Source organism: Mesoplodon mirus (assembly GCF_964341445.2).
Source record: "Mesoplodon mirus genome assembly, chromosome: 6".
Lineage (NCBI taxonomy): Eukaryota > Metazoa > Chordata > Mammalia > Artiodactyla > Ziphiidae > Mesoplodon > Mesoplodon mirus.
The window spans coordinates 86907809-86931375 of NC_138982.1; the positions used below are offsets into that span (position 1 = coordinate 86907809).

The 23567-nt window shown below is 44.2% G+C and overlaps 1 protein-coding gene across 1 annotated transcript in view; it reads left to right on the plus strand.

Moving 5' to 3' along the window:
- Positions 1 to 20424, plus strand: part of DRD3 (dopamine receptor D3) — a gene marked incomplete at its 3' end in the record, with an annotated part of 37238 nt that extends 16814 nt beyond the window's left edge. Inside the window, 6 exon segments of the mRNA XM_082625041.1 lie at positions 6602 to 6744; positions 14244 to 14440; positions 15552 to 15578; positions 15580 to 15630; positions 18737 to 19082; positions 20228 to 20424. Coding sequence (XP_082481167.1) covers positions 6602 to 6744; positions 14244 to 14440; positions 15552 to 15578; positions 15580 to 15630; positions 18737 to 19082; positions 20228 to 20424 — 961 coding nt within the window.
- Between the last annotated feature and the right edge of the window lie 3143 nt (positions 20425 to 23567).

Here is a 23567-nt window from a genome sequence, read left to right on the forward strand (position 1 = left end):
TCACGACATCCCAGCAAGGTAGGTGTATTACCCGCACTCTACAGGTAAGGATTCTTAAGACTAGACTGTGTGGGTAACCTTGCCCAGATCACACAGCTGGTAGGTGCTGGAGAGGGGATTCAGCCAGCCTCTTTCTACTCCAGCTCACTGCCTTTCTCAGAGGCGTAGCCTACTCTGGGCCCCTAGCTCTGGGTCACACTGCCTAGCTGGAAATCCTGGCTTTTTCACTTAATAGCAAGGTGAACTTGAGCAAGTCAGTTAACCTCTCTGGGCCTCAGTTCCCTTACCTGTTTAGGGGAGATCAGAGCAAAAGTGTTGTTATGCAGAGTAAATGAGTTAATGTTTGTAAAGACTTCGAACAGTTGCCTGGCCCCTAGAAAGTGCTGTCTACTTTTTTGTTTGAGGAATAAATAAATTTAATGTTCCCTGATAATCAGGAATAAGGGGCAGACACCCCTAAATTCACTGATATGAACAATCACAGATCCCTTGGGCTAGCACAATAATAATGACAATAATAATAATACTATTTTTTGAATGCTTAAGATGGACGGGGCATTGTGCTAAAAAACTTCCCAGAGATCATCTCATTCAATACGCATAACAGCTCTATCAGGCGGACTCGTTATCCCCCTTGTGCGATGAGGAAACTGGGTCTCAAAGAAGCCACATCTGTGGGCTTCCCTGGTGGCGCAGTGGTTGAGAGTCCGCCTGCCAATGCAGGGAACGCAGGTTCGTGCCCCGGTCCGGGAGGATCCCACATGCCATGGCCCAGTGAGCCATGGCCGCTGGGCCTCCGCGTCCGGAGCCTGTGCTCCGCAACGGGAGAGGCCGCAACAGTGAGAGGCCCGCGTACCGCAAAAAAAAAAAAAAAGAAGTCACATCTGTGGTCCAGGTCACAAGGTTCAGCGGCAGGCCAAGCGGGATTCAGACGCTAATCACTCTGTTTCCAACGTCCATTGACTTACCCACTGAGCACACTGCCAGCGTTGCCGGAAAAGACCAAAAAGCTAGGAGCTCAAAGGGAGGCGGCTGGCCAGGCAGTGATTGGGCAGCACGCGCAGCGCGCGCTCGCTCTCTGACCTAAGACCCGGAAGAGCCGGGTGAGCGCATCGGGTCCACGCCCAGCCCTGCCCTGGCCTGCGGTCGGTCATCTGCGATCGATTCGGGAGGAGATCAGAGGCTGAGCAGTCTGCTTGAGTTGGAATTCAGGGTCCCTGCAGGGCTGCAGGAACCAGGGGGGCTGAGCTTTCCCTCCCCGCCTCCCCACTGGGGGCCTGGAGAGCCCCCAGGTGAGCCGTGAACTTCTCACCCCGCCGCGCTGGCTGGGTTCTTGCTGCATTCTGGTGCCCTCCGATGGTTCAATGACGGAACAGCCTCTGTGTTTCAGCCCCGATGGCAAGCTTCCTGGCGTTTTTCACCCTAGAAACAAATTTGGCGGGGCGCGGGGTGGGGGGGTCTCATTTATTCTAAAAGTTTAATCATGTTTTAAAACTAAGAAGAAAAAATATATAAATGTAACAGTGGTAAACGTTGTCTCATCTCTCACTTCTTACCCAATTTAACAAGAGTTTTGACACAGAAATTTTCCCTAATGCAGACTTTCTCCAACTTGTCTAATCTTATAAGATGCACTTGCTTGTTAAAAATACAAACTTCTGGAGTGGAACAAGTATTCAAGGGTGTGGCCTTGGAATATGTGTTTTAACAGGACCCCCAGGAAATTAATACAATCGAGCTAATTGATGGGGAAACTCAGTTCTGGGTAGCGGCGATGCTCTCAAACTACAAACCACCTTTCAGTGCCACGTTTCCTGAGGAAGCCCTTGTCCCCCGTAAGGCCTCAGAGACTTGCAGTGCCCTTGGCAGGGAGCAGGGCACCCAGGAGAGACCTGGCCTCGGAGACTGCTACCACCAGCTGTGGGAACTTGATTTCATCATGTAACCTCTGTATGGCCTTGATTCCTCCTTTATAAAATGGAGCCAGTACTCCCTACACTTACTGACTCATTGAATTAATGGGAGTCTCCAAGAAGTTGCTGAATATTAAAGCGGATCTAGGAAAGTGTGCAGCATTCAGTGGTGGACTTGGAGTCAGCTTGTAATGGCTAGTGGGAACTGATTGGCAAAATTTTAGTTTTTTGAGCCGGTTATTAAACCAATGGTGTAACTTGAAGTGGACAATGGTGGGAGTATTTGTCCCACAGAAATTGACAAATGGTATAAGTTAGGGCTTTTATTCGCCTGCAGAGCCAGTTGTTAGGCATTTAGCAGCACACTACCAAATGATGGAATGGTCGGATTCTTTTACATCCAAGGTCATTATGTAAATGAAGGCCAACAGGTCTGGACAAGGAAGAAGTGTGCCATACCTTTCCTTCCTGACCCTCATCAGCTGTTTGGCCAGGACAGCTGCAGGGCTTCAGGCTCAGCCTCTCCTCCACGGTGCCTCAGGGATCACTGCTAAGGGCCAGACCCTGGTTGACGTATTTGACGTGAAGCCCCAGCTCACTGCCCCAGCAGAGTCGGAAGTCCTGAGAGAGTGAGAGGCCTGGAGGAGTGCCAGGTGCTACTTGCCCTGCTCCTTTGTCGCCAAGTTAGGGATTCAAGGGAGGATCTATAGTGTATGTGCATCAGGAAAAGGGAACTGGGTTGTCATGGGCCTTCCTTGAGGTTGGTGGTGGGATGGTAATTTGACCTTATTAAATAAGGACTCTATTTCTCCCTCTTGACAAAGAAGCCACCTCTGTCACGTGTTAGGGTGCCAAGGCCAAGTTCTGCAGAGTCTGCCTCCATCTCAGCCCTCAGAGCTGACTCTCAGGCTGCTCTTTGGGGATACAAATGTTAACACATGAACTCTAAGGCCAGATGCATATGAGGCAGATGAGTCAGGTGGCTGGCACATATAGGAGGAGCATCGGGGAGCACTACCCCACCCCTTCCAGCCCAGGGTCTGTCCTTCCCTTCCTCAGCCCCAAGCCTTGAGGTGCACAAGGGGAGCTAAGGGGGTTCCTGCTCTGCATCTGGCCTCCAGGTTCCCTGGACGCTGATGAGACAATGAAAAATTGAGCATATGTACTATTTACAATTGCCAAGACATGGAAGCAACCTAAATGTCCATCAACAGATGAATGAATAAAGAAGATGTGGTATATATACACAATGAAATAATGCTCAGTCATAAAAAAAGAATGAAATAATGCCATTTGCAGCAACATGGATGGACCTAGAGATTATCATACTAAGTGAAGTTAGAGAGAGACAAATATCATATATCACTTATATGTGGAATCTAAAAAAAATGATACAGATGAACTTACTCACAAAACAGAAACAGACTCACAGACGTAGAAAAATCCTTATGCTTACCAAAGGGGAAAGGTGGACAGGACAGATAAATTAGGAATTTGGGAGGAACATATACACACTACTATATATAAAATAGATAAACAGCAAGGACCTACTGTATAGCACAGGAACTATACTCAATATTATGTAATAACCTATATGGGAAAAGAATCTGAAAAAGAATGTATATATAACTGATTCACTTTGCTGTATACCTGAAACTAACACATTGTAAATCAACTATACTTCAATAATAAATAAATAAATTAATTAATTAATTAAAAATTGAGGGCTTCCCTGGTGGCGCAGTGGTTGAGAGTCCGCCTGCCGATGCAGGGGTCACAGGTTCGTGCCCCGGTCTGGGAAGATCCCACATGCCGCGGAGCGGCTGGGCCCATGAGCCATGGCCACTAAGCCTGTGCATCTGGAGCCTGTGCTCCACAGCGGGAGAGGCCACAACAGTGAGAGGCCCACATACCGCAAAAACACAAAACAAACAAACAAAAAAAATTGAGCATATGTAGACACAGCTATATATGTTAGATCCCTTGAGCTGGGCTAGGATTAGAATTGTCCTCTTATGAGGACAGAGGCCTTCAGAGTCCATGAGGCAATCAGTCAACAGCTTCTTACTACTTGCTTTGTACAAGGACCTATATGGAATACCAAGTCTATAAGATGATTTGAGCCATTAAGTAACTTAAATCCTATGGGGTCTATCTCTCTCCAGCCACGAGGCAAGTTCAATAATGCATGCAGAAGGGCAACGTGATTGATTGGCATAGGAGTGCTATGCATTCAGAGTTAGAGGTCTCTGTAAGATAGAAGGACTGGGAAGGTTACTGGAGAGCTGATCTGGGATTAAAGGAGAGAAAAAATGAGCTACCCAGGGAAGAAAAAGGGATAATGGATTGAACAAAGACTGTTGAAGATAACCCGTCACTAGGCCAATATGGCTGCAGTTACATGTAAGTGTCAGGGTCCAACGGGAGGTCAGGTTGGCTGGGCTAGTTGGGGTCATGTTGAGGAAGGCTAAGTATTGACGTTGTATTTGTTTTCTGTTGCTGTGGAACAAATTATCACAAAGGTAGTGACTTTATATCAGTTTTTAATCTCACAGGTCAAAAAGTCTGTGCACCATGTAGGTAGGTTCTCTGCTAAGGGTCTCACAAAGCTGAAAATGAGGTGTAGGCTGACTTGTGTTTTCGTCTTCAAAATTTATTCAGCTAGTCAGTAGAATTCAGTTCCTTGCAGTTATAAGATTGAGGTTCCCACTTTCTTGGTGGTTGTCAACCAGGGGCTGTTCTCAGCTCACATAGGCCTTTTGCTGTTCCTTGCCAAATGATCTTTTCCCAAACATGGCAGTTTGCCCCTTGCAGGCCAGGAGGATAATTTCTCATGCTTTGAATCTCTCTGAATTAAGGAAGGGCTCAGTCCCTTTCAAGGGCTCACCCAATGAGGTCAGGATCACCCAATATAATCTCCTTTTTGATTTACTCAGTCTGTTGATTTGTAATCTAATCACACGATTTCTACTAGTTCTACAGTACATAAATCTTGGGGGCCATCTTAGAATTATGCCTATTTCAGACAGTTTTCCTCTGAGTTGGGGGGAACATGGGGTGGGGTGGACAGGATGAAATCTATTTGGGGACTTAGCAATAGGAGACCAGCCAGGAGGCTGTGGCCATCACAGAGAAAAAGTGGTAGAAAAGAAATGCATGGATAATGGGGAAGATACCATAATGGGTAAATTTACAGGACCTGCTGTCCTTCTGCCTAAAATGTTCTTTTCCTACCTTCCCTCATGTCTGGCTCCTTCTCACCCCACTCATTTTCCTACCCACTTATGTCATTTGCCCCTTCTTTACATCCTCCACTATCCTTAAACACATCACCCAACTTACTTCCTTTGTGATACTCATTTTATATTAACATTTTTTTCATCTATCTACTCCACTCAACTCCCAGCTCAGTAAGGACAGAGACAATGTCCCATTTGCACATCTGTGTAGTTCCAGAATAAGACCTGGTATATAGTAAGAACTCAATAAATATTGAATGAATGAAAGGCTAAATGAATGGGTGAGCAAATGATATGGAAGGACCAAAGAAGAGTCCAAAAGCCTGAGTGTTGGGTGTGGATGTCTGGAAGAAAGGCAGGAAGTGGAAGCAGATTAAGGGATGTAGGGAAATAGAAGATCTATTTCAGATAATTTGAGTTTGGGACAACCATGGAGCAATCATGCAGGTAAGTCCAACAAGCAGCTGTGAATGTATGTGTGGATATACCACAGAAAAGACAACAATATCCAACAAGAATAAGAAACTGTGCTTTGACCATGTAAAAGCATGTGCTGTAGAGTGAATGTTTGTGCCCCCCCAAAATTCATATGTTAAAATCCTAACTGCCAATGTGATGGTATAGGAGGTGGGACATTTGGGTGGTGATTAGGGCTCCACCCTCATGAATGGGATTAGTGCCCTTATAAAAGAGACTCCAGAGAGCTCCCCTCAGCCCTCCCACCGTGTGAGAACACAGCAAGAAGACTGCCGTCTACAAACCAAGAAGTGGGTTTTCACCAGGCACCAAATCTGCCAGCACATTGATGCTGGACTTCCCAGCCTCCTGAACTGTGAAATATAAATATTTATTGTTTAAGTCACCCAGTGTATGGTATTTTTGATATAGCAGCCCAAGCAGACTAAGACAGCATGAAAACTTGATTTTAAAATAAGCCTTCATTGGATATTACTCATCTCTATTTACAAAATCTCTGCTACTTGGAATAGTTGTCACTATGAGGATTAGAATTAATGTTAGGATACAGGCAGGGCTAAGCATCCTCTTTGGGCACAGTTCCGTCATTATCTGAAAAACTGTGGGAGAACATAAAGGCACACAAACCAGCATCTAGAGTCTTCAAGGTTAAAGGTGTGTGAATATAAGGCTGGGATATGCTGGGCCATCAACCAGCACTGGTAGAAGCTCTCCGGCAACCCAGTGTTGTTATGCTATGCTTTTTATTCTTTCTCCCTTTCTCTGCTCACCTCCTTCAATGAGTACTTCATCTATCTTGTCTCAGCCTTTCTGCTCTGTTCACTCAAATACCCCTTTCTCTCTAAGTTTCTCCAACCAAATTATTTTTCTCCTGCCACATGCATCAACCTGAGTATTTCTCTAGTAACCTCTTTCAACTTGTCTTTAGAACCTTTCTCATCATGTCTATCCTCCCTCCCCTCCCTTTCACAGGTACACTGCAGTGGTCATGCCAGTTCACTACCAACATGGCACAGGACAGAGCTCCTGTCGGCGCGTGGCCCTCATGATCACGGCTGTCTGGGTGCTGGCCTTTGCCGTGTCTTGCCCTCTCCTCTTTGGCTTCAACACCACAGGTAACAGTGACGGCCCCACTTCCAATAGCGGCGTGATTCACAGCACATCTGAATGGTTGTGAGTGGTGCTGAGCCCTGAAATGTCTGACCCCTGCTCAATGTAATCAAATGAGGATGCTATAGACTGCAAAGGGTTGGCCTTTATTGATTACAAATAAAATAGAAAACAAAACCTCTTCAATTAATGGCACAATAATAATGTTCTGCCCCAATTAATGAAAAGTCTGCTTACTCCTATTTTGAAAGAAAAGCCATTGTATTCATTTGAAGAAATGTGCCAGTTAAAAAACTATGCTATATGAATAATTCAGGTGAAGTTTACTAACGAAAAGATGATAATTCATAATGGATTTACAATGCAAAATAACATATCATGAAAGCCCTGGAGTAGGGTATACATTTCTAACTTTTTTTTTTTTTTTTTTTTTTTTTTTTTTTTCTTTTTGCGGTATGCGGGCCTCTCACTGTTGTGGCCTCTCCCGTTGCGGAGCACAGGCTCCGGATGCGCAGGCCCAGCGGCCATGGCTCACGGGCCCAGCCGCTCCGCGGCATATGGGATCCTCCCAGACCGGGGCACGAACCCGTATCCCCTGCATCGGCAGGCGGACTCTCAACCACTGCGCCACCAGGGAGGCCCCTATTTCTAACTTTTTATTCAATAAAAATCTTTTCTGGTGTTTGGGAACTAGGATGAATTCCTAAATTACTGGGGGATGTATTTCATATTTTTTAATATGCAAAAATTTTGGCCATGGTGCTTGGCACATGGTACATCTTCTATTGGATGGATGGATGGATGGATGGATGGATGGATGGATGGATGGATGGATGGATGGGTGGATGGGTGGATGGACAAATGGTTGAACAATGTGTATATCTGAGTTGTCTGGGATTTTAGATATGACACCAATCTGAACTGACACCTCACAGTGCCTTCAGTGTCTGTTCCATGACCATCTTTCAGCCTCAAGAATTTCATGTGTTGAATGGAAACTATTAGTACATATAGTATAGTTACAGGTATTGAAAATAAACAGAGTGTTCACTAAGAGAAAACTGATTGACTCATGTTCTAGTGTTCATCTGGACTTCTTAGTTTCTCCATTTGAATTGTTTCATTCAATTCCTACTATGTTCCAGGTTCATGAATTGCTGGTATATATGTACAAGTCATGTAGCTGTGTACTTATGTGTATACAGATATATTATATGTAACACATTACATGTAAATACAGGCAAATCTTAACTTATATATAGTCTTCAAAGAGTCATTTGCTGGTCAATTATTTAGAAGTCAAAATACATTTAGGAAGACAGAGGCTCTGGAGTCAGAAAAATCTAGATTCAAACTCCAGTTCTGCTGCTTAACAGCTGTGTCTGCTTGAACAAGTTACTTAACTTTTCTAAGTTAAGCTTCCTTGTTGATAAATTTGTGATAACAATATAGCACGGCATAAACTTGAACAAAATCAAATATGTGGACTAGGTCTATGTATTTAGTTAGGAAGTTTTCAGTATTTATTTTTATATATGGCCTCCTACAAGTAAGTCCAGCAACTTCATCTCTAAAATTATATGTTAGGTTGAACTCTTTATAATAGATGACATATTACTGCATGTGTCATATGTCTTTACTTATTACTGTTCAGGGTTGTAATCAAACCATGCGTATCTTTATACGTGATTCAGGGTGAATTTTGACTCTCTATAATTTTCATTGACTCTAGAATCTAAGCCTACATATGTTATAACTCCACTCTACCTCCTTCACAGAGTTCTTTTACAAGTAAGTGAGGATTAAATTGGGATAACATACATAGATGTGCCAAGCACATATCACCTGCTCAAGGTTAGGCTTGTTTCTCTGCTGCATTAGAGGTTAAGTAGCCAAGTTATCCAACAAAGATGTGCCTGGTTAACTCAGGGTGTTCCTAAAATATGATGTTGTTATTGTCTTTGCATTACTCTTTAATGCTTCCCATTATCAGTCACCAATGTCACGTTATAAACACAAACATGCGTTTCCACACACATGCACCAAGGCGACATTCTCTAACACGACTGTAGAAGCTGACTCTGGCGCTCAAATACCATTTCAATGAGTCTAAATGTGCCTTGGGGGTTAGTCCGATAACTAAGCCACCTTCTATATCCATGTTTCTATGAGAAAATGCCTTCTAAGTTGGAATTTGTAGTATGGGCCACTTCCTACCACTGCTAGACCAAGGCAATCTGTAACCCGGCCAGCAGCAAAGCCCCACCAACTTTTGCTGGGCGGAGTGATTCCTCTTCCTCATTCTTAGAGGCTGGCAGGGGCGGTCTTTCTCATGCGCGTGTGCGGGCACACACACACACACACACACACATGCACACACACAGATACACACATAGAGACACACACACAGATACACACACACATACACACAGCTATACAGACACACAGATACACACACATACACACACACACACCCGGTAACACTTAGTCAAAATCTGACATCAGACAGAGTTCCCAGTTAAAGTCAACATATAAAGTGAAGAACAATGATGACCTAATCGCAGTGTTGTTCCCACCAGTGACATCTTTATTGTTTCAGAAACAAAACTCAGAAAAATCTTTCCAAAAGGATTTTCAAATATAGAATTGAGAAGGCAAAAAATGCTCATGACTTACCACGTATAGGCTCACTTCTTTCTCATCTCCCTCTCTCTGTCTCTCACTTTTAAATGTATTAATTAGACTACAGTAGGCTCTCCACGTGTTCATGTACTGTGCTCAAGTGTCAGGTCCACTGCAAAAGCCCAGTAGATACTAGCTAGTGTTATTGTTGTTATTATGATTATGTATTAGAAAACGTTCCTCTGCCTCAAACTTTAACTGTGCCCCTGCTCCAACGGACATCTAAACAGTGGTAGTCCTGTTGGTGGTCAGAGAGCGGCCTAGTCATCTCATTCTAGAACATTAGTTCAGGGAATTCGTGAGCAGGACTCAAGGCAGAGAAGCCCCACCAGCCTTCTCTGCCTCCGTCTGACCTTCACAGCAAAGCTTCATTACCTTGATAGATGTGGGTTCCTCCAGCACCTCTTACAGCTCTAAGGAATTTCCCAAGTTCATCCAAAAGCCCAATAGAAATGACTTCCCTCGGCCATTTATTTCTACTCCTCCTGTGAGAAGGAGAGGAGAAAAGGGCAGGATACTGCCAACAACACCTGATATTGGCAGTGGCTGGATTTTCATGAGGTGCGACACAAAACAGAACTTTCTGGCAGGGCTCTTCTTTTAAGGAAATGGGCTGCCACGTGGGACTCTGAATTGTCAGAGAATGTAACGGAGAGGAAAGTTGAATTTCAGGTTCTTCTATCTTGGAATTGCTCTTATTGTCCGAAGAAAGAGTGACATGCATGTCTGGATGCACACCTAAAGCAGGATCTTGGGTCACAGAGAGTTCCAAGGCTGTGGGGCCTGGCTGACCTGTGTTGCCCCAGGTCCCAGCAGAGACCCAGCAGTCAGGAGCCAAATATCACATCCTCAACAGCCCCTGATGGCGGCGGAGGATGGAGGGTTACTGCTAGAGGAAACCTGAAACATCCCTGATCCTTTTATTTTACAGATAAGAAAAATAACTAGTATTTAAATGTCTGTTAAATCAGATAGCTATTGGGTTATTAAAAATTCCAGAATGGATAAGCAATAGCTGGTGACCAGGGTTTAAGAAACTTCCAAGGGCAGAAAAACTTAAAGTTGAGAAAGTCCAACCAACTGACATAATTTTCCTCTGAAACAAAGAAATGGAGGAGGGCTATTTAGATTTTAGCAATAGAACGCCTCACCTGGCTTTCAGAGCCCTGCATCTGGGGGTAGGGGGACTTGGCTGAGAAGCACAAAGAGAATACTAGGCTCATCTTCGATCAGATTCATTAAGATCTCCTGTCTTTGGAAACAAATTGAGGACAAATCCTTCAATGAACTAGAAGTTCATGAATCTCTCAACTCAACTTGCTTTTGACTTTGCCATTCACATGACTGTGGGGCTCAAGTTCCCAGGCTAGCGCACGAAAGACATCTAGTGTATCACCGAGCACAGCGCCTTGAATACAGCAGGTGCTCTGTAAACTTGTGTTGAATGAGTCAGTGGATGAGTCCTCCTCATAGTTCTTTCCTCCTTAGCTGTTGAGATTAGTTGGGATAAACATCCCAATCTCGGAGGATGGGGAGTAGCCTCCTGGCCTTCCCTATTATGCTCCAGCTAGTGACTGCTGATGTGCTTATGGAAAATGCTCATCTGTACAGTCTGCTCGTTTATTCATCATTCATGTATTCATTCATTCAATAACTGTCATGCTGACAGCACACTACCCTTTCAGTTAAATAATCAAGACAAGGCACCTCATCTCCTGGGGAAGCCTAGCTCCTGGGGGCCTCACTGCCCTCACCACCTCCTCAGGACTCAGCAGAGAGAAGCTTTCAGAATTGCTGTGCGTGGTGTTTCACTCTGCGCTGCCCACAGGACACACACCCAGGCCAGGCCTGGCGGAGGCTGGGGCAGGGCCCCACTCACTGCCCAACCGCCTCCAGCATCACTCTGCCTGCTGACAGGCCTCACGGGGGTGCATAACATGGAGAAATTCTGGGAGAGGCTGCAAAACTCTGTCTAAGGACAGGCAGCAGTTTCTTAGGTAGGGAAGGAAGGAAGGGATGACAATGCAGGTTCGGGGATTTATACTGAAGATCTTCATTGATCAGCAATTTCGAAATAGCTATGTGCTCTCTCTTCACTCTGTTTCTCATAGGCTTTCAATATTTCAACGTTTCAATATTTCAATGCTTTTAATGGAAAAATAAATACTTGCACATGATAAAACATAAGGTATAATGAGGTCTATATACAGACTTACCTGTACGTCTCCCTTCTACCCTAGATTGCCAGTCCCCCTGTGCCCTCCCTAGAAGTGAACACCCATATTCTTAAAAGATAATGCTTGGGACTTCCCTGGAGATCCAGTGGTTAAGACTCCGAGCTTCCACTGCAGGGCGCACGGGTTCAATCCCTGGTCAGGGAACTAAGATCCTGCACGCCACGCTTGAAGCAAGTGCATACACACACCCGTGCGTGGACACATGTGAGTGTGTGTGTGTGTCCATGTTTACACAAATGGAAGCATACTATACCCACTTTGGCTCTTGGCTTTTTAAGTGTAGTTGTTAATATATAAAATATAGAGGTCAGCCTCCCAAAACCCAGAGGAGGATAGAGAAGGGTAGATGGTATATCTGCAGAGACACATGGGGACTACCCAGCACACCAAGGATGGTGACAAGACGAATAGGGGGAAAGTGGCCCTGCCACCCCTGTGACCCCCTCTCACTACAAAACGTGCTGAGGTACCTCCTCATTAGAGGAGGCATTTCAATCATAGTCAGACGCTGACAGCAGGGGAGCTGACTGCAGGGGAGGGGTGATCACTGCCAGCATGGCTGCTTACAGATTCAGAAAGACCACCAGCCACCACCCTATCCTTACTCTCAACCCCACTCCCCTAGAAGACCAGAAGATGCCATTTTGGTGACCACTGTTCAGTTTTATGAGCCATTTCCTAAAAGATGATGATACAGGCTTTGGTGAGATGCCATTAATTTTACCTGATTTTTACCCCCCTACAAAGAGAGTCAGAGAAGTTGGAGTAGCTCATAAAGATTCTGGTGGCAGTGCCATCATTAAAATGCCCGACCGAGCACTGAATACATGCTTTCTTGTTCATTTTGTTTTAATTCTTAGCTGTTGCTCCCTTCTCTCCCCCACAAATATTGTTCCCTATAAGTCTCTCTCCAAATTTTCATTCCAAGTGATACCTTCCCTTTCAAGTTCAAAAAGCTCAGAGGAAGTATATAATAAATAATAGTAAAGAATAAATAATAATAATAGTTACCATTTCGTCTCACAACCACTAAATGAGACAATATTTTTGTCCTTCTTTTACAGACCATGAAACTGAGACTTGGCATAGTTAAGTAACATGACCAAGGTCACACAGTTAGTAAATGGAGACCTGAGTCTCCCACTTCAGGCTGCCTGGACTCTACCTACCTCCGTAGACCAAGAAGCAGAATGAGGGGCCCATGTGGCCACGGCCCTCTCCCCACCAGTTCACATCTGAGGCTGCATCTTCCGAGGCCAGAGTTTGGGTTGGAGAATGCCCATCCCTTTATTAAGATTGGCTGGATGTACCAACACCTGTTGCTGGCAGGACAAAGTGCAAATTTGTCATACCCCAATAGTAGAGGGAGGTGGAGAGTCAAAATCATAGAAAGAACATTGGTTTGGGGGTCAAAATGACTAGAGGAACACATCCAGACTGTGTGATGTTAGGCCACTTACCGAATAGCTCTGAGCCTTAGTCTGCTCATCTGAGAATAGAGACAGTAATGGCATCTGCCTACATCATGTTGCACATTTATTAGGTAAGATAATGTGTCTAAAACCCTTGGAATCACCTGGAAGATATTAGTTTCCTTCCACTTTCTTTTTCAAGATGGGGCAAGTTGTAGGCCTTACTCTGGCTCCTGGAGGGATCTCAACATCTGCTAGTGAAGAAGACAGAGCTGCAGGGCCCCCTAAGGAGGAAGGGAAGGAGCGTTTCAGGGCATAAAGCAAGGACAAGGATGTGCCTCGATTCACATTGCCCATGATGACAGTAGGTTTACTGGCCCTTTTCCCATCTCAACCCTGAGCAGTACTGGGATTCACCGAAAAATAGACTGGCCCGTATTCAGCCACCACCTGCCCAACAACTCAGATTCAAAATTGGGGACCTGGCACTCTCAGCAAAGAAGCCTTCCTCCTTTCTTTCATTGCGTGCAACAATCCTCTGATGCCTCCACACAGGCAGGCCCTTTTCTGGGGGCCGCACCCCTCCTGGGAGCCTCTGCTCTGTTGCTCTGTGACACCCCCCGACCCCAGCCTCCCAGGCCGTGTTCCTCTGTGACGCTTAGTACAGCATGCGGAAGGGATCGTCTGTCTGTCTAGACTGGGAGCTCCTTCAAGGGAGGACACTGTGTCTTATTCATCTTTGCAGTCCCATTGTAGAGCAGTGTCTGGCATGTGATCATTAGTAAATTTTCTTTTTAGTGAACTGTGCATGACATCGGGATGAATTAGACCTCCTACGCTCAGCGAGAGGACGACGTAGGTGTCTAAGATGGCACCCTCACGAGTTAACAATCAGGCCATGTGTGCTAACTGCACAGTAAAGGGCTGTGGGGCACAAAGGAAGTAAGAGTCCCTCCTGACTGAGAAAATCAAGCAAGGAAGCCTCCACGGAGGAGGCAGCACATAGACCGGGACATGATGAGGGGGTAGGTGGGACTGGCCAGTGCTTCTCGAAGCTCCACTGTGGATTCGATGGTGGAGACACCACACAGGATGTGAGGTCTATTTTGTGCCCCCCACCGAGGTCCCATACTTGGCCAACTACTCTGCTCTCTCCCCTTCTCTCACTCCCAGGAGACCCCAGCATCTGCTCCATCTCCAACCCTGACTTTGTCCTCTACTCTTCAGTGGTGTCCTTCTACCTGCCCTTTGGGGTGACCGTCCTCGTCTATGCCAGGATCTACGTGGTGTTGAGACAGAGGAGACGGAAACGGATCCTCACTCGACAGAACAGTCAGTGCATCAGCGTCAGGCCCGGCTTCCCCCAACAGGTAAGCACCCTGGAGGGGCAGGAGGAAGACAGCACCCAGCCCCGTGGCCTCCAGCCTTGTGTCCAGCAGTGCATGCTTTTGCCTGTTCTGCCACATCGGGGACACACATCTGATACCCACCTTTTAATCAGCAGATATTGGCTAGGCTTTAAAGGTAGGAAATCCAATCTCAAAAGTGCATTGATGGTCTTCCCTAGAGCACACTTGACTTAGCGAGATGATAGGATAGGTTCTGGGCTTGTTCTTCTCCCCTTCAAAGTCTTTCATTGCCCCTAAATGGCCAGCTGTTCAGATGTCACACAGGTATGAAGTTTTAGTGTGGCAGCTTTACCATTCGCTGATGCCGGGTTTCCAGGAATGACTTTTTGGCCAGATCATTACATCAGGAATCACTGGGGGTCCATTGAAACTTCTTGTCCTTTCTAGATCTGCCTCTGTGTGGAGGCACTAACCAGCTGAGGGAATGGGAGATGCTGATGACACATTTTATTAGGTCTTTCAAGGCTCTGAAAAGGAAGGTCACTGAAATCTTCTGATGGCTTGGGCTGTAAATTCTGCTCATTCCAGTGCCTGGCACATGCTTCAAGGTGTACTTGAAGCATGAATGGATGAATACCAATCACTTGCAATCTGCTAGGGAAGAGACAGCAGGAATATTATACAGCCTCTGCCTTCATGTAGCTTAGAATCTTAGACAAGGAAATAAAACACACCTCCACCCAAAATTAATGAGCAGCCCAACACTGACTGGGACGTTTGCCAAATGTGAGATGAAGACAACTACGCATCTAAATATTAAATGCTGGAGAGGTTATGAGAAGACAAAAGTCCATGTGCTCTGGAAAGGCTTCATAGAGTAAGAATTGAGTTTGATGTTGAAGGCAGGTACACATTGGATGTCTAGATCAACCTATAATGACTTGAATGAGAATCAGAACCTCAAACTCAAAGTCCCAAGACTTGCGTAGAGCAAAAATATTGGCCCCTGTGAAACAGGAGGTCAGGACCCAATACGGAGGATAAGAACACACTGTATTCAAAGCATTGTCACCTATATGGCCCAACTATATAGAGCTTAACCCACAACTGTTTCTCCTTCAACCCACCCTAGTCTTCCTGGCTACGTTTGCACCCTATGTGACAGTTTTTCAATAAGGGCCAGATTTCCATCAGATGCCATGGGGAAAATGGTGAGTAAGCCATGCCTTTGACTGTAGGAAAAGAATAAGAGACCCTTTCTTGAGACATTGGCTTGACTTAATTCCGCTTCCACCCCAAAATCAAATTTAGCGCCAACCTCACACTTGCGCCTGTAATAAATAACAGATCTGAGATTCTGCCTGATTTGAGCTTCAGAATAGGCATTATCAAATAATATTCCAAAAGCATATGACTGTTGGGCTAGATTCCAATGACCAGAGCCAAGGACTCTTGGATGTGTTGTGAAGATACCATCCAGAACAACCTGCATTAGAGGAAACAGGGCGTTGCTGAAACAGACATGAGCAGATCCAAGAAAAGCTGAAAAGGGAGACTAATGGGAAACTTTCAAGTGCCTTATTTGCCATTAAATATGGGGAAAACCAAGACAATTTCATAGTCACCCTGATTCTTATCCTTCCAATTCAAACCAGCCCCAAGAAAGCCAAGTGCTGCATGGAGCCTGAAGGTGTTAGATAAAAGACCAGTATTCCTCTCCCTGAGCTCCACAGCCAAGTAAATATTAGGAATGAAGCTTCAAAAACCCATAATGATGAATGTCTAAGCCTTGTCTAATCTCCGTATAGTTAATTAACCACTTTTACACGGGCCAGATGTAGCTATTACAGACTCTTGCTGAAAATGATTTTTTTTAATAGATAAGAGATTTAAAGTCCGAGAAGGCTCCAAGGCCAAAAGAAGGAAAAGTGTTGACTACAGAGGAGAGACTGAAGAGTCAAGAAGCTGGCATTGCCTGGAGTGTGGAGAATTGGGTTCTGTCTTGCCATCTGGGAGTGGAGGGCTCTGCCAGCCAGATCCAAAGCAATCCAATGTTTCTTTATGTCAGTCATGGAGGTGGTGATAAAAGTTTGCAGAGAGAGCTGAAAAATACACTCATCAATATAGAATCTTGGAAGAATCACTTTCCTTCTACATGACTGAATTTCCAAATCTGTGAAATGGAGGCAAGCTGTACTAGATCAGTGTTCTCAAATATAAGATTTCATAAATTTTTTTTTTTTTTTTTTGGCTGTGCTGGGTCTTCGTTGCTGTGTGGGCTTTCTCTAGCTGCCGTGAGCGGGGCCTACTCTTCGCTGTGGTGCGTGGGTTTCTCATTGCAGTGGCTTCTCTTGCTGTGGAGCATGGGCTCTCGACGCACAGGCTTCAGTTGTTGCAGCACACAGGCTCAGTAGTTGCAGCACGTGGGTCCTAGAGCTCAGGCTCAGTAGTTGTGTCACACGGGCTTAGTTGCTCCGCAGCAAGTGGGATCTTCCCGGACCAGGAATCAAACCCATGTCCCCTGCATTGGCAGGTGGATTCTTAAGAGCTGCGCCACCAGGGAAGTCCCAAATCTGAGATTTCATAAGCATTCTCAAAAATTTGTCCCTAGTCCTTTAGTTTCAGAAATAATGCATCTTTTAGAAGATCACTAGATGCCAGCTCAATCATAAAATATAATCTTGGTTACAAATGGTCATTCAGATAAAACACAGTATACTTACATTAATTATTAGAAAATTCCATCAAAATGAAAACCAAATTTTAAAAAATATGTTATGATAGGATTCCTACAAACACCTCTGTGGAGCACAGTTTTTAAAACACTAAATAATCTTGAAGCCCACTTACATTCATTCATTCATTTATTCAATAATGTTTCTACGTTTGTACAGTGTACCAGCCCTGTGTGTCTAGAAAACTATGATTCCTTGAACTAAGGAGAGACTAGTGAATGTTCTTGGTTGTTGACACTGACTAACTTATATAAAAAAGGAATTTACTGGAAGGATATCAAGTAGCTCAGACTCAACGAGAAGGCTGAAGAACAGCTTCAGAAGATGCTGTTCATGCCTAAGGAAGAATCTGGTTCAAATACCTAGGACACTGGACATTGACTGTCACACTGCTAGATGAATTCTGAAGTCTCCCTGCTTCATGAGCTCTAATTCAAGGTTGTAGGTGTGAATCTCCAATTGGCTGGGCTTGGTTCAGGTACCAGAGTTCTAGCTGCCCAGCGGGGAGGTCAGGGAGAGTGAATATCTGGCTTTTATGGCTTTAGTAAGGGTGCTGGGGAGTCCTGCCTTCTACTCAAGATTGACACAGCATCTGATTTTTCAAACATGGAAAGAAGTTCAGACGTTGGCACACACACGTCCTCCCAAAATACCAGAAACTTTCACGTATCTTCAGTTTCCTACCCTCAGAGTCTGCTCATCCCAAACCTGTTTCTTTTCATTTCCTTTCTATTTTACAAATGAGGCTCAGAGACATTTAATTAACTTGCCCAGGATGCATCAACTAAGTAGGAAACTGAGATGAAAATCCTGGATTTTTTAAAACTTTTTATTATTGAAAATTTCAAAACTAAAAAAGTAGAAAGACAAATATAACTAAGCTTTCAGTAGTCATCAGCCAGCTCCAGCAATTATCAACTCATGGCCCCGTCTTCTTTCAACTACACTCCCACCTACATTCACACCCCCGCACTGGATTGTTATGAAGCAAATCTCAAACATAACAACATTACAGCCAAAAATATTTCTCTAAGACTCTCTAAAGGATATGGGCTCTTTTATAAAACACATAACCACAATACCACATCACACTAAAAAATTTAATAATAATTCCTTACTATGATTAAATATCCAGTCAATGTTCAAATTTCCCCAATTGTCTTACAGATTTTTTATAGTTGGTTTATTTGAATCAAAATTCAAATAAGACCCATACCTGGTAAGTGGTGGTGGTGGTGTCACTGCAATTTATTTGTTGAAGAAACTGAGTCATTTGTCTTATCGTTTCCCACTTTCCAGATTTTTCTGCTTACATCTCAATGGTGCCATTTAACATTTTCCTCTGTATATCCAGGTCATTCTACCTTAAAAAGGCCAGGCTATAATTCTATTCTACCCTCCTCACGGGATTATTGTGATTCTCAAATGTTCTTTATGTGGTAGGTGCTTTTGAGTTGTAAAGGCGGAAGCAGGTTTTGTTTGCCTTAACTTCCCATGAGCCCGCCACTCTCAGATGCACCCTCTGTAGGTTTCACACAATGATGGCTTCTTCTTCCTTCATTGCATTCTGTTTCCCTTTCAGGAACATTCAGAAGATAAACAATATCCCCAGAAATGTCAGGACCCTCTCTTGTTACACCTACAACCCCTCTCCCCTGGTCGGACACACATGGAGCTGAAGCGCTACTACAGCATCTGCCAAGATACTGTCTTGGGAAGACCAGGCTTCCAAGAAGGGGAAGGAGAGTTGAAAAGGGAGGGGAGGACTCGGAACTCCCTCAGCCCCACCATGGCACCTAGGCTCAGCTTAGAGGTTCGAAAACTCAGTAATGGCAGGCTGTCGACATCCCTGAAGCTGGGCCCCCTGCAACCTCGGGGAGTGCCGCTGCGGGAGAAGAAGGCAACCCAGATGCTGGTCATGGTGCTTGGTGAGTCAGGTTAAGTTGGGATGGGTTGGATTATGTTGGGTTAGGTTGAGTTCAGTGGAGCTGGTGGAGGACACTAAGGTAACCATATTTAACAGAAATTGGAAATCCAATGACTGTAATATTTATAAATGTTTATAATGTAAATGAAAAGAGTTTGTGAATAAATCTTAACTCTGGTGGAAATTCAAAACACCTAGACTGAAATTTATGAAACTGAACAAGTCACATAATTGAGCTGTGTTTTGTGTCTATCACTTGGAATTATAATGGATAAATCAAATAATAAGTAAGATAATGATTCATTAAAAGCATCTAGCACATACTGGATATTTCCTACCTGCTTACCTATTTTAAAATATTAAGTGAAAAATGTGAGGATGCAAAAAGACTACTGTCATATGGTATTATAACATCTAGATTATTTTAAATACAGAGAAAAAAAGACTGAAAATTAATTCACTCAGATGTCAAAAGTGATTGATTGTCTTTGTGTGGTGGGTGATTATTTCACTTCTTCCTACTTTTGCATATTTACCCAGTTTTCCATAATGTATAAAATCAGGGCTGGTTTTTATAGTAGAAAAATATAAATTTATTTAAATAAACAAATTAAAAATTGATAAGTTGCGGTACCATACAGAGTTAGTGAAGGTGAACACATCCTGTTCACTGTCACAGACAAGCCCCAAACTACTCATGTCTTAGGGGCTTCTCCTATCCAGGGAACCTCTATGTTAATCCCCTCAACAACCTTAACTATATGAATTGCATCTTTAACGTCTTTTTTCCTATCAGTGCCTAGGAACCTATCTTGCATGGATAGACATAAAATAAATATTTGAATTGAATTGAGAAGTAGAAAAGACTAGCGAAGGACTATCTAAAGATCAACCCAGAAAACTGATTTAGGAACAAAGGCGTGGGATGAGTCAAAGATGTTAGCATCTAGTTTTCTCACCTAAGAAAAAAAAAAAAAAAGTGACTAATCACACCTGCTTCATAGGGTTGGTGTAAAAATTAAAAGGGTATGTGAAACTTACAGGGTAGTAGCTGCCATAAAGTAGACAACTGTGACTCATTTCCACGTTACAACAAAGGGAGTAAACAAACTCCTGACCCAGTTTTTCTCTTCCTTTGCAACCTAGGGACCTTCATTGTCTGCTGGCTGCCCTTCTTCTTGACCCACATTCTCAATACCCACTGCCAAGCATGCCACGTGTCCCCAGAGCTCTACAGTGCCACCACGTGGCTGGGCTACGTGAACAGCGCCCTGAACCCCGTGATCTATACCACCTTCAACATCGAGTTCCGAAAAGCCTTCCTCAAGATCCTGTCTTGCTGAAGGAGGAGAGAAGACTCCCTGTGCCCACCTTTAGCTGCCAGGCCACCAGGCCACTGACCAGGGCCTTCTCAAAACGCAGTGTGACGTCTGCTGGCATGTGGCAGGAAGAAGATCCCTGAAGGCAAGATGTCCCTGAGTAGCAGGTGTAACCAACTGCTTCCTCCAGAACAGACAGTTCTAGCTCCCCAGCTAAACTCTGACTTCACTCTGGCAATCTTCAAGTCGTTCGGAGGCCCCCAACTGATAAACAGTCATTCGGCGAGAAGATGATAGAACATGACTCCACACACAAACACAATTTTCATCAGAGGCATGATTCATTGTAGCGAAGGAAAAAGGAACAGATCTCATAATTCTCAACTTGCCAAGGGTCCTTGAAATCTCAGCCAGTAAACTGTCTTGCAGACAGCCGGTCTCACTTCCTTCAAACTTCTAATTAACTGTCAGGCTAACCTTGTACTTTCATGGGCCCACTCTCTTTGGTCCTTCCTTTCATTCATTGCATCCTGAAATACAATAGCAAGGCCAGTGCTTCCACCTCTCTGTAGAATCTGATTGGCTACATTTGATTTGGGAAATTCCTCACTCTGAGGGAAACATGGTCCCACACTGGGACCTGGGCTTCCTTTTCAAACCTTGCTCCCCCTGTATTTTAGCTCTAGCTAAGAAGCCCCTTTGATTCCACTTCCTTACTCTCAGAGTCTCAGTTCCAGAGTAATTTAAGATGGGAATGTTAAGTGACAAAGGAATGACAATGCCCACTACAGTATCACTGTTGAATCTTGTGGTTCAGAGCGTGCTTTAGATGTGTTTTCATAACGCTGTGAGGTTTTCCTACCCAGGTATCTCCATCTCCTGCTTAACAGAGATCCATTACTTTCAGACCCTGAAACCCATTAACTATTAAGTGTCTACAAGGTGCCATTCACCTCCCAGGTTCTGGATATATGACATTGAATAAGACAGCTCCTGCACTCAAGGAGCCCACCGCCTGCTCCTGTATTTGGCAGTTTACTTGTCTAAGGGTGGTACGGACCCACCTAAACTGCCAGAGGACACAAGAACTGAGACAGACTAGCTGTCCAAAGCCATCATATGGACAGTCTTTGTAAAGTCCTAATGCAGATGCTAGACATTATCCTCTCACAATTGAGATTAAAGGTATAGTAGAAACAATGTGTAAATGTCATTCAAAATTGCATTTATAAGAAACTTGAATATCCTCACATTTACCTTTTCACCTACAGAAGCTATTTCTTATTGATTACAGAATCAAGATACAATCTGTGGATAATTTATGAAATGTTATCATCCTGAGCCTCAATAAATTTGCTGTTAAGACCTGTTAGGGCATAGGCGTGACAGATACCTGCTGCAATGCTGTTAAAACCTCAAAAAACACAGGAATTGTATATGGAATCTGAGGGGTCCCTTGCCCCTTCTTATTCCTCTAACCCTTAAGTGTATAAGGAGGAAATATATACCCCCCCCCCAGTGAGTCAGTTATGTTACTCCTAAATGCTTTTAATGTCTATATATATATATATATATATATATATATTTTTTTTTTTTTTTTTTTTTTTTTTTTTTTTTTTTTGCGCAGGCCTCTCACTCTTGTGGCCTCTCCCGTTGCGGAGCACAGGCTCCGGACGCGCAGGCTCAGAGGCCATGGCTCACGAGCCCAGCCACTCCGCGGCATGTGGGATACTCCCGGACCAGGGCACGAACCCGTGTCCCCTGCATCGGCAGGTGGACTCTCAACCACTGAGCCACCAGGGAAGCCCTAATGTCAATATTTAATGCCAATATTTTTAAATGTTATCGTTGATAACAATGCTCTCTGCCCACTAGTTCTTGTACCTGGAGCCGTCTAGCTCAACAGGTTTATGGCACAAGCAGAACTAGGGACTGAGACAATTAAATATCAGAAGAAGTCAAAGTACGTGATTTCTAAGTTTTTTCAAACAGAATAAACAGCAAATGGGTGGGAGAGTGGGGTGAAAGACCACAGAATTTCATGTCAAAATCAGAGTTTTAAAGAGAGAAATATAAACAGCATCAGTATTCATATATTTGTGAGGAAAAGTGATAGAAAATATTTTGTTGCATTTCTTTACATCAGGTCATCCAACCCTTACGATGACTTTAGGAAGATAAGCATCATTTTGTAGGTGAGGAAACTGAGACCGAGGGAAGTTAAGAAATTGGCCTCAGGTCACACAGTCAGTAAGTGGCAGAGCCCGGATTCAAGAGCATGCCTGCCTGATTCCCAAGCTCATGCAATTAACCACTATGGTGCACTGCCTCCCACCAGAGTGGCAAAGGGGTGGGGAGAAAAAGATGGAGCAAGATCCCTGGGAGAGCCTCACCCTGCCCCACCTACCTCCGCCTTAGACTTTCCTAAGAACCCAGCCCAAGGCATTACTCTCACTCTCCTGCCATATTCAACCTCTGAACCAGTCACATGGGACATGCATAACCTATTTTTATAGAATCATGGAACAAACCCAAGGGAGTATTTGGTTCTACCCTCTCCTTCATTTACAGAAAAGGAAAGTGAGGCCAGGAATTGTTGACCCATGGTTGGATAATGACACACAAGTATTCAAATCCGCTGAATCCTAGTTCAGTGCCCTTTCTACTTTATCCCACTCCCTGAGAAGCCCATAAAAACTATAAACTCCACACAGATACAAGGATAAAATCGTATTGTCATCGCCATCGTTAAACTGAGAGGCACTTTTTTCCCTAGATAGTATCTATTAGGAGACAACATCTCCTTCCCAGGATTTTCTTCTGATCCAGGAAGAGCCTCCTGGTGGAATCCCAAACACATCTCCCAAGCACTCACTTCAGCCTCTTCATCCTGGGATTCTGCATTCTATCTCTTCCAACTCTACATTCCCAACATGAATCAGTACGCTTGACCTCAGAGCTCGCTACTTTCAGAGCCAGTATGACTCTGGAGAGATGTTGGCCTGAATAAAGCAGAGCAGAGTTATTGGGGCAAACCAGGCCTGGAGCCCAAAGACACCTCACAGCAGTCCATTCTACTTGGGTGAAATGCAAACAGCATGGAAATCCAAACAGATTACAATCAACATTCAACTCTAGACTTTAGTAAATATTTTCTTCTTCTAAGA